Source organism: Pseudoliparis swirei, chromosome 5 (assembly GCF_029220125.1).
Source record: "Pseudoliparis swirei isolate HS2019 ecotype Mariana Trench chromosome 5, NWPU_hadal_v1, whole genome shotgun sequence".
Taxonomy (NCBI): Eukaryota; Metazoa; Chordata; class Actinopteri; order Perciformes; family Liparidae; genus Pseudoliparis; species Pseudoliparis swirei.
The window spans coordinates 14925322-14937100 of NC_079392.1; the positions used below are offsets into that span (position 1 = coordinate 14925322).

General features: G+C 40.7%; 1 protein-coding gene across 2 annotated transcripts; it reads left to right on the top strand.

Annotated features, from left to right (window-relative positions):
- The first annotated feature begins 2264 nt into the window (after positions 1 to 2264).
- On the top strand, positions 2265 to 10917 carry ctns (cystinosin, lysosomal cystine transporter). Of its 2 annotated transcripts, XM_056415221.1 has the most exons (11): positions 2265 to 2319; positions 3587 to 3689; positions 3865 to 3943; positions 5062 to 5152; positions 6420 to 6523; positions 6863 to 7000; positions 7888 to 7987; positions 8610 to 8729; positions 9208 to 9378; positions 9608 to 9725; positions 9829 to 10917. In XM_056415221.1, exons 2-11 carry the CDS (start codon positions 3614 to 3616, stop codon positions 9978 to 9980), a joined length of 1149 nt encoding a protein of 382 aa, XP_056271196.1. In that variant the 5' UTR covers positions 2265 to 2319; positions 3587 to 3613; the 3' UTR covers positions 9981 to 10917. The 2 variants fall into 2 exon arrangements, with proteins under 2 accessions (XP_056271196.1, XP_056271197.1); XM_056415222.1 differs by lacking the exons at positions 2265 to 2319; positions 3587 to 3689; positions 3865 to 3943 and adding an exon at positions 3976 to 4086.
- Positions 10918 to 11779: the final 862 nt, after the last annotated feature.

Consider the following 11779-nt stretch of genomic DNA (forward strand, 5'->3'; position numbering starts at 1 on the left):
GCTTGCTGCACGCCGGATATTGCAGATTCCACGTTAATTCCTGGATCCAATCTTTTTCTTTTTGCTGGCTGCATGCTGGTCACTGAATATTCCACGTTGATTCCTGGATCCAATCTTTTTCTTTTTGCTGGCTGCATGCTGGTTTCTGAATATTCCACGTTGATTCCTGGATCCGATCCTTTTCTTTTTGCTGGCTGCATTCTGGTATCTAAATATTCCACGGCGAATCTTAGATCCAATATTTTTATTTTTGCTGGCTGCACACCAGATTCCAACTTCATTCCCTTTGGATCAGGAGCCTGGTTTTCCGCTTGGCTATTGGTGAGACCAAACAAGTTCTTAAAAAAATTTAACATTGTTGGAATATATCTTGATCGATGGTCTCTGAATTAAATCCTATCTTATACGTCCTATTGTACCAGAAAAAAACTGCAACTCTATGGCTATATTGGCTATAACTACTCCTATATAGAAAAAACAGATCAAAGGTAACAACGCCTCTGACGTCAGGACATGATAGATTTTAGACCGAAGAACTGACTTTGATCTGGCTCCGCCTTGTGAGAGTGAAGTCTCATTCATTGGTTCTCACGAGATCTCATTCTCATTCATTGGTTCTCACCAGATCTCATGCCTCTGTTTACCCACACGTTCACCATAAGCTACAGTTTTACATTGTTAGCTGCTGATGTTGTACAACTTAAGCTATCGATCAGGGGACCGTGAGCTTTCTACCAGCTGAACGGAGTAGATACCGGAGAAAACCCCGCTGTGTCGGCTGGGTACGATGTCGGTAAGCGGGTAGTTTGGTCACGTAAGTTTACCGTAAGCCCGGTGTTACGTGTATAGCCGTTACAGGGCTCTCAAGTTTTGAAGACAGGCAAGCGTGAGATTTCCATCGGCACCCGATACAGCTGACCGTTGCGCGCGCCGACATCGAGCCGAAAAGAGTTGTTGACCGGGGGGGGGGGGGAGAGAGAGACACACCATCCCAATGCGCGCAGACCGGCGTCGGAGCTCTGCAGCGGAACAATCGATCGGCGTATTGAGCACCCCTGCATTCAACCATTAAATAGCCGAGAGGTTTTTTCAGCGTGAGGAATTCGATGTGTGGCGGGAGTGCGTGAGACTTGAGAGCCCTGTGATATATAATGACAACGCATATTTTTTATTACTATCATTATATCATTAATAATATTTCTACTTCATACATTTTGTTGTAAAACTACCAAAGTTCAGGTAAAAATATTATTAGATTAATCAATTAGTTGCTTAAGAGAAGAAAAAAATTGTTGATAATAGTTTCAGTTTAAATAATTTAAAAAACATTTTATGGTTCCAGCTTCTTGGATGTGCTACTTTTCCATTTTTCCTAATTTGAATGATTTTTAAATATTGTTATACTTGTGTTCGCCAGTAAGGGGGCAGTAGCGGGTTTTGCCATGACTGGTGCCGTAATTCTTGTCTTAAACAAACAAGTTAGACCAGCGTAACCAGTGTTGCCAGGTCCGCGGTTTTCCCGCGGAATTGGGCTACTTTTGAAGTGTTGCTGCGGGTTGAATTTTTTGTCCGCTGGTTCGGGTAGACCTATTTTGCATGCAAATTACATGAATATCTTTAAATAAAAATCCATTTTTTAAAGAAATAATTTATTTATACCCAAATCCTACCAAACTGACTCCAGATCAGCACGTACACACATTTTATTTATGATAATATACTGTATCTAATTACACAAGGCCATTTTAGGACCTAGGTGAAATAACTGTTTTGGGAAAACTGCTTTTAATGCTGGCATACTAAACATTTGGTGTTACTTTGTAGATATTACAATACATTTGGCAATGATAGCAATGCTGTTGGACTTTAAAAGGGCTGGTTTTGTCACACAGACCTGGCAACCCTGACTGAGAGTCACTTTACCAAGTCAAATTCCTTGTCTGTGCAAACTTACTTGGCCAATAAAACTGATTCTGATTCTGATAACAAATCACTGACATCAAAACACAGAGTTGCGTTTCTCATAGTATCTCATTATTATGAAATAGTAAGTGGAAATAATGTGATAGCATCTCATTATTATGAGATAGTCGAAATAATGAGATACTATGTCTTATAGGATCCTAATTTTTTTTCTCAAAGTGGCGAAAACGGGTTTCTCTAGCTCCATACGCCAGTGCAGTAGGTGGCGGTAATACGCCTTTTGTTGGATGCCATCCGCCAAAATAACAGCAAGAAGAAGAAGAGGAAGAAGAAGACGACAACAAATTCCGAAGTGTCTCGTGACGTGCCAGTGAGGAAGCAGCCGACTCAGCTGACGTGAGTTCCTTTGTGTTTGTTAGTCTAGAATAGATAAACGTAAGTGACTGTCATGTAGGTTACTGTCATGTAACGTTATATAGTTACTACGTTACTATCATATAGATAGTTACTACGTTAGTGTCATGTAGATAGTTACTACGTTAGTCATAGTTTACTGTCATTTAACGTTAGCTAGTTACTACGTTACTGTCACGTGTGTGTTTAGCGTTCACGTATTGTAGCAGACACAATTATTTAAAACGATGAAGAATATAGCAGTGGCGGGCCGTGGGCCTGGGGCCTGAGCCTTCAGTGAGGTCCTACACAGTCCCACCCGAATTAATCCACCTCTTATTACTATCATTATGATGCCATGGCTCTAGACCAGGGCTGCTCAATACGTCGATCGCGGCGTAGTATTGGTAGATCGCATGACATTAAAAAAAATTGGCCCGCCCCCGTCATTTTCTCTATAGCACGTCTTTATTCATTTATTAAACTAAACAGCCGTCTGATGTTGATCGTATCTACACAACAGCATGTCATTTCTCTCGGCTCTCCGTCTCGCGCGCTGCAGAATGCGCGCATCGGGTCCTGTGCCGGTTCCCGGGCCACCTAGAAGTCCTACATGAGCCAACTCTAAAGCTGATTGGTTGACACAACATTGTCATAACCCATTCACTTGAAGCTACTAGCACCCGCAATGTTGATTCTGAAGGCCTAAGGGCAGATTGTAGCCCCCTGGCAACACACGATGGCTGAATATGATTGGATAAAAGATCTAACATAAAGACCAGCCCTCCAAATCTCAACCTGGGACTGGCAGCAGCGCAACCAAGAGGAACGCTATGAAATTAAGAGAATAACTCTTATTCTGGGAAATAATTGAATACATATTTGTGGGAAAAAAATATATATTCTGATGATGTTTAGGCCAGCAGAGAAGGCCTTGCTGGCCCTGACGGCCCGCCACTGTGAATATAATAATATAGAAAGAGTAGCCCCAACTCTCAAAATAAACATGCAGGTTCATTTGAAAGGAAAGGAATATTTACAGAATATAAAAAAATAAAAATGGTATTTATTTTTATATTTATTTATTGTATTACTTTCAATAAACTCTATCTCTCCACAGTTTTGTAGGAATGTAAATATGAATGATGAAACTGAGAGCAGTTTGATATTGTACATTGAACTCAAATAAGTTTTCAAAATGTAAAGTATGTCACATGTTGATGTGTAAACCCGCTGAGGTGGCTCCTTGTGTCCTTGTGTCCTTGTGTAGGTTGGCAGCATCCATCATTCAGCAGAGATGGCCGGCCCTGGCCTGGCAAAGAGGCGGCTGCCTGCTCAGCTGCTGCTCCTCTGGATGCTGACAAGTGTCTCTGGTGAGGGACGGTCAGGGTTTATTTCCATGTGGAAGTGCAGTGACGGCACACCTGGCTTTAAACAGAGAAGCCGTTGTTGTTTTCCCACCCTGAAAATGAAAACCATGTAGCATGATGAGTGAGCCTCTTGGATTGGTTGTCCTCCGTTTATTGTGTTTCTCTGTCTGTTCTCCAGAGTCCAGGCTGTACCTGTTGGCTCCAGTTTCTGTCACGCTTGAGAAGAACTCTGAGGCCAACGTCACCCTAACTCCCAGGTATCCACAGAGACGCACAGCTAAGAGCAAATACATGTAGCGACTCACACTATCTGACGCCATTGTAGGAGGTTACGAATGAGAGCAGTTTCTGTCCTTTTTCAAGGAATGAAGCTTTTTACAGTCCGCCAAAAGCCTTCACTGTAAGTTCATGAGCTAATAGGGACATGTTCATATGTTATTTTGCACCAGCTGTTTGAGTTTATGCAGGACTATCAGTTGACCAGCCGTGGTCAGTCTCATAATTCTGATGATGTCACATTTAGGGATGTGTTCCACCATGGCATGAGAGCTTCAAGTCGGCACACAGCGGCACAGACACGATTGTCAGCATCTCGTCATTTGAATTATGTGTTTTCGTACAAATAACCACTCCAGAAAGTAACAAAGTAATATTGTAACATCTAATTTGTGTGCCAGTTTACACTGACTTGAGGGCAGTGGTTAAAATGGTTAGTCTGGATATTTCCTTAATAGTTCTTTAGAAAAAAAATTCTGAATTGGTATTAATCCTGATCTGCAGATCAGACTTCTAAATATACCTTTTCAATGCTTAGTTGATTTTAGAACGTGTTATTTAAACATCAAAGCATGTAAACAAAACCCACATTTCCAGGTATGAAGCTAAAAAAGAGTGATTAGCCACCGTTACACAATCTGTGACTTATCAGGTCCACACACTCTGAATCCACAGGAGGCAGCGTTCTAAAAGGTCTTCCATTGCAGTCTGAGATCGAAGATGACTTCTCTGTTTTCTGCTGTAGTTTGCAGGTTTATGAAGTGACCCTTTGAAACCAGAGCGTCAACCTTTATCCTACTGTGGTCTGTTGGTGAATAAGGAAGTGGACACTGGTTGAGCTTAGCTGTAGGTGTGTTACACTCCAAACACTGCCGCAGTGCTGAAGGCTCAGAAAGCCAATGTGCTCAGCAAGTGAATGAAAGATTGTAAAGCACTCCGAGACAAATTTGTAATTTGTGAAATTGGGCTATACAAATAAACTGAATTGAATTGAATTGAAAGGTGTAAACCCAGGTGCTGCTGGTGCTGATGTGTTCTCCTGGAGGTTCTGAAAGCAGCTGTCAGGGTCACGTTCTAACTTGTGTGTGTCTTCCTCTAGTTCCCCTCTTAACCAGTCGGCCGTGATTACGTTCAATGTGGTCTTCAGCTCCAAGTTGAACTACACCTCTGTCATCACCGTGCCTGAGCAGGTAATTCAAGATATTTTATTGTCATATGCATCGTTAACAGACAGTTACTCGTGCAATGAAAAGCATACTTTGCTCGGTATTCCTTCCACACAGTATTGAAATGACTTCAAATGTAAGACAAAAATATAATTTTAATTAAGATTACAAAAAAGGTAAATGCTAATTGTATAAGTAAATCAATGTTAAAAATAATCCGACCACTCAGTAACTGCACCCGGTTAGAATTCAGTTCAGTTTATTTTTTATAGCCCAATATCACAAATTACAAATTAGCCTCAGAGGGCTTAACAATCTGAACACATAGACATCCCTGTCCCCGGAACTCACTTCGGATCAGGAACAACTCCCAAAAAATAGAAAGAAACCCTTTTATAGGGAAAAAAGGGAAGCAATCGGTCTGTCCCCCTTATAGTTTATACTTTTATTCTATTCTGTAATTTAATATACTTATAAATATATTTATTTTATTTTCATCTTTTGTCATGTGCAAGTACTTGTACTCATGTGGCGACTGCAGTTCAGTGGTATGCAGGTTGTCCTTCAATTGATCCCCGGCTCTGCTAGTCCATGTTGATGTGCCCTTGGGCAAGACTTAACCACAAATTGCTCCTGTAGCTGTGACGATGGTGTGTACATGTTAGTTACTCCTGATGGGTGGGTGGCACATTAGCTCCTCCCATTAGTGTATGAATGGATGAATGATGTCATGTCGTGTTAAAGAGCTTAAAGTGGTCAGAAGACTAAGATTTATTCAACCATTTACCACGTCTGTGCTGCTGCAACCTCCACTTTTCTGGAGATCAGTAGTGTACTGCATCGACTCCACCCCTGCTCTAGCGCCATCATCAGGCTAAAATATCAAGTGGAACATGTTCATTTACGTATGAATCTCACCAAATGCACATTTCCAAATGAAATGCCTCAGAATAGTGAGACAAACTAATCAAACGGTATTCCTTGTAATTATTCTGAAGGCGCAATAAATCAATAATGATTTAATCCTGCCAATAATTCAAAGGATCTTATTTCTGTGTGCCATAGAGCTCCACTTTGGCCTTTTCTAAACAGATATTCAGATGCCTCAAATCCAAAGAACAGAGCCCAGATCAGTGAACATGTTGCAGGCTGACGTGCAAAATGAGTCGCGTAGATCAGCCAAACATCAACAGACGAGGATCAGGTTCATTTCTCTCAGCCAGAACATCGCCCAGAGGACTGTTGACCAATACGCTGTCGACTAACACCTCTTGTTGTTGTTTTCGTTCAGGTGTTGCTGCCAGTGGACGCGGCCTCTGTCAGTTTCAATGTGGCGGCCCACGATGTCGGTCAGGTGACCACGTACCTGCTGAGCAACAACACGGCCCTCAACAGGTGGGTGTCTGCACAGAAGCAGCAGGCAGTGACATCATGGACATTCTCTTTCTTTCATCAGTTCCTACACAGGTCTGTGTTTGGGCCCCTAAATCATGCCCGCCCCGACCCCCCCGACCCACCCTGCATGGTGTCAGTCCAAGACCTAAACCAGGGGAACTGTTTCTGGCACCAGACAGATTTTTAAAAATTAAAAGGATAAAACAAATGTTCACAAGAAAAGAAAGTGTGTGTATATGTGTACGTATGTATATATATATGTATATATATATATATACTGTGAATCATGCTGTTAGACTGTCATGTCTTTGTGTCTTCCTGTCTGACTTTCTCCTCTAGTTCGGACGTCAGGATCCACTTCCTAGTCGTCCACAGCAGCGTCCTGTTGGTGATCGTCCAGGTGATTGGCTGGATTTACTTTCTGGCCTGGTCGGTGTCCTTCTATCCACAGGTCTGGGAAAACTACAGGAGGAGGAGGTATACTCTTTTCTTTCATCTCTTCATGCAGCAGCTTGTGATTGGGTAGCATTCAGAGCTCTAGGGGGTCTGTCTTTAAACAGTCTTACAACGTTTCAGCAGTTTTGCTGAATTTGTGTTCCACATTGTGTCTTTAATCCTACACTCCCTGACCGATGCTCAGTAGCCTGACCCGGCTGTATGTCTGCTTAGGTTAAACTACATTGGCTGGAACCATAATATAACAACATAACAGAATGATGTAGTTTAGCCATCATTAGACAAACAGATAGCTGACAGGAATGAGTTGGGTATACAGGACTGTCTCAGAAAATTAGAATATTGTGATGATGTTCTTTATTTTCTGTAATGCAATTAAAAAAACAAAAATGTCATGCATTCTGGATTCATTACAAATCAACTGAAATATTGCAAGCCTTTTATTCTTTTAATATTGCTGATTATGGCTTACAGCTTAAGAAAACTCTAAAATCCTATCTCATAAAATTTGAATATTTCCTCAGACCAAGTAAAAAAAAAGATTTATAACAGCAAAACAAAATCAAACATTTGAAAATGTGTTTCCAGGTGTTTCGAGTTAATTAGACGATTCAAGTGATTTGTTTAATACCCTACTAGTATACTTTTTCATGATATTCTAATATTTAGAGATAGGATATTTGAGTTTTCTTAAGCTGTAAGCCATAATCAGCAATATTAAAAGAATAAAAGGCTTGCAATATTTCAGTTGATTTGTAATGAATCCAGAATGCATGACATTTTTGTTTTTTTAATTGCATTACAGAAAATAAAGAACTTTATCACAATATTCTAATTTTCTGAGACAGTCCTGTAATATGAAGCCAGTCCAATAAACGAACACATAACATGAACATGTTTGTTTTCAGTGTTGTAGGTCTTAACTTTGACTTCCTGGCTCTCAACCTCATGGGCTTCATCGCCTACAGTGTCTTCAATGTAGGACTGTTCTGGGTGCCTTATATAAAGGTATTGTAATACTTTTAAAGATGCACGTGAGGCTCAGTCCACCAGTCCTGTTCAGTACTGTTGGGTCAGAAGAGACTGCATGACATCGTAAGTTTACTGTTTAACACTGAGAGGAAGTGTCCAACTCAGCAGGAGGACACTGCAACAGGGTGAAATTAGAAATACATTTTGCCAGATGGCCCCTGTTATTGTTGTCTGACTTAATCATTATGGTAAATAATAAATATTTGTAAACCTCTTTTTCCGATTGTAGTGAATTTACAATGTACAAGAAATTATAAGACCGAACAGACTCTCATTTGAATTGATCTTTTATTCATTACTTATTTAAGATGGTTAGTTAGTTTTTCACAAGTTTCTTCTTAACTAAATGAGTTTAGTGGTTGTAAAGCATATTTTGATGATTATTGGACAATCATCAATTTGACCAGGATAATCCCAAGCCCTTGATTTTTGCTTTCCTAATCGGGCACAATTTCCCGTTCGTATCTGATCAATGTTGCTCCTATATTTCAAGGTTGACGGTTTGAATCCCAGTGGATGTTGGCAGCACAGTGTGAGTGACGGTAGCTCTGGAATGAAGCGTGTCCAGTGTTAAGGGTCAGCTGTGTGCCGCCTGCAGGAGGAGTTCCTGGCGATCAACCCGAATGGCATTAACCCCGTCAGCGCTAACGATGTCTTCTTCAGTCTCCACGCTGTCCTGCTGTGTTTGGTCTACATCAGCCAGGCTGCTGTGTTTGAGGTGTGTGTCGGTCAAGCAGACACGCTGTGCACAATCATATGGTCATGAAGCTCGGAGCCACTTTGCAGGAGACTTCATCGAAAAAGTGTTTCTCCAAATGATGATATCTTTTACCTTTTGATATACTGCAAGTGGTTCTGCAGACAATAGGGTCCAAACATAGCTGTGTTGTCTGTTTACTAGTGCTTCTTTAGAGTAATGCTTTGAATGAATAAGTGAATGGAAATGGAAAACATCAGTGAGACTATCTATTTCTATATAGTTCTTCTTAAAGCCTGTCATCTAGTCCCAGAGGTTTCCTTAAGGGACCGTGGCGCTCGGAGACACTATCGCCTTTGTCCACAGGGACCGCCGAATCTGACACCAGATGAAAGTTCCTCACAGTCTCTTTAAGTATGTGATTCCATCGTGTGTGTGTGTGTGTGTTTGTGCATGGATGGGCCTGACGTGTTAATCCTCTGTGTCCGCTCTCTTCCAGAGGGGGGGTCAAAAGATCTCCCGTACGGCCGTGTTCCTGTTGGTGATTGGCTGGACCTTTGCCTTGGTCAGCTTGTTTCTGGCTGTAGCCAAACAGATCACCTGGTTGGATTACCTTTACTATTTCTCCTACATTAAGCTAGCTGTCACTCTGGTCAAATATGTGCCACAGGTAAGTTAACACACACATACACACACACACGTGCGCAGACAGAGCGAGAGAATGGAAACACCTGGGCAGTGTAATACTTTGGAATACAGCAGCCATGAAGATAAAATGACTCGTTCCAATGTTCAGTTTGCGTTGGCTGAGACTGTAAAAACATTAGTTTTGTATTAAATTGATTTCATGAGATGAATAATCACTATCAGATGGTGGTGGTGTTGATCTGTTTCTCCAGGCGTACATGAACTACACGAAGCAGAGCACTGAAGGGTGGAGTATAGGCAACGTGTTGCTGGACTTCACCGGGGGCAACCTCAGTATTCTACAGATGCTCTTACAGTCTTACAACAATGGTAACTATGTGTTATCTGGTGTAGGAATAAATAGTGCTGACGTGACATTCGTCACAACAAGTCGTCCACTGTGTGTCTTACTAACTGCTGCGTCTCTCCTCAGACGAGTGGAGGCTGATTTTTGGCGATCCCACAAAGTTTGGCCTGGGTGTGCTCTCTGTGGTGTTCGATATCCTGTTCATGACTCAGCACTATTGTCTCTACACACAGCCGCCACAGTATCAAACAGTTCCAGGGGAAGCAGATGACTCTTGATAGTCTGTAAACGCACAATCACGGACGATTTCTATCGGCCTCCAAGAAGGAGCACACAATGAATGATTCGATCTGCTCCAGAGAAGTCAAGTGGGAGTCATCTCTGACCTGCATCCTGATAGGATGCAGCGTTCGCTCGAGCAGGATTCACACGGAGCTGCTTTAAGTTCCGGGTGCTGCCATCTTAAACATCTCAGGATCAGCACCTTTTTCCTCTTTCTTTTTACCACTGTATGAAAATATTTGATAGGTGTAAAAAGCAGATGTAATGACTGTGTAAACACTTTTTAAGAAATGCAATGTCAAAATTTAATTCAAGGGGCCTTTCTCATGTCACAGTTTGTACAACCTCGATTCCTTTCCTCGTCTCAGTCCCGCCCACCTGAGATGCGAGTAGGAAGGTGAAGGGAGGGGATGTTTGATCAAATCAGACATCCTTGCTCTTATTATTGCTGCGAGTGTGTTGGTGGGATCTGGAACCTTTTTAACGGCACTAAGTGTACCTCGTAGTTCGGGCTAGACATGTTTTTGATTATCATTTTTCAATCAACTATTTTGTCACTTTATCACATTATAATAAAACTCAATCAACACTTCATAAACTATCGTCTGCATATTCTTATCAGAATATAATCGGCATATAAACCATAACAGCGTAAAGGGATATGAGACATTGTTAGTGTGAGAATGTATTTAATTCAGCAACAAACGGACGGTTTAGTAGCTTTGTACTCTGACAATCTGTTGGTTTTATATTCCAACCTTGTTAAAGTAATACTATGAACCGGGTTGTTTATATTATGAAATAAAGTAATACTATGAACCGGGTTGTTTATATTATCAATAAAGTATTACTATGAACTGGGTTGTTTATATTATCAATAAAGTAATACTATGAACCGGGTTGTTTGTTATTAATAAAGTAATACTTTTTAAAGCGTTGTCTGTCGTCTACATGATTGACGCAACATCTTTTTTGTAGTCCATCTACTGAACATTGTAGTTTCACGTTGCAGACTGACGTCGTACTTTACTTGACCACGTGACATTTTCCGCAGAGATTAAGGAAAAGTGGTTAGGAATAGAATTTAGGAGGTGATCTTTGGATCACTCGACCGCAGCCCAGCTCTCCGACTGCGTGGCTCAGTGCATGATGGGAAACGACTGGCTGTCTCCACATCTGAGAGCTGATTGGCTCTTAGATTTGACAACAAATACCACGTGTTGCAGAAAATCCTTATTTTCTGTGTAGTTTTAATACTTAATGCTGGATTGTTGGCTATTAGTCTCAGGTTTAATCTAACAACATATCTTATGGGATGGTTGATAATAAAGCGAATTTATATTTGAAAAGTAATTAGAAAATAAATTCATAGTAATAATAAATATATGTCAGAAATGGCATGACAAATTCAAAGTATAGTATATCTTAAACATCACTGAACACGTCAATGTTGTACGTCATAAGTGTCCCAAATATGCCATAAAATGTTCGAGCATAGCATTACAAAGTCAAAATGTCAGTGTAACATTTAAAGGATGCATGTCATAAGGATTAATGTCATAATAAACACTATTCAAATAAAAAAATGAAATGTCAGTGTATAGTATACCAGTCATACATTTTTTATATACTATTGCAAAAATGATAGATTGGATGTCAGACTAAACTTAATTATCATAAAAAATATATTAAGTTACAAAATGTCATATATAGTGCAATGTTCCCATCTTCCCAAGTCATAACTTTTAGAAAGCTTAATTTAGTATTACTCTTCCGTGTTGGAGTTGGAGAAGTG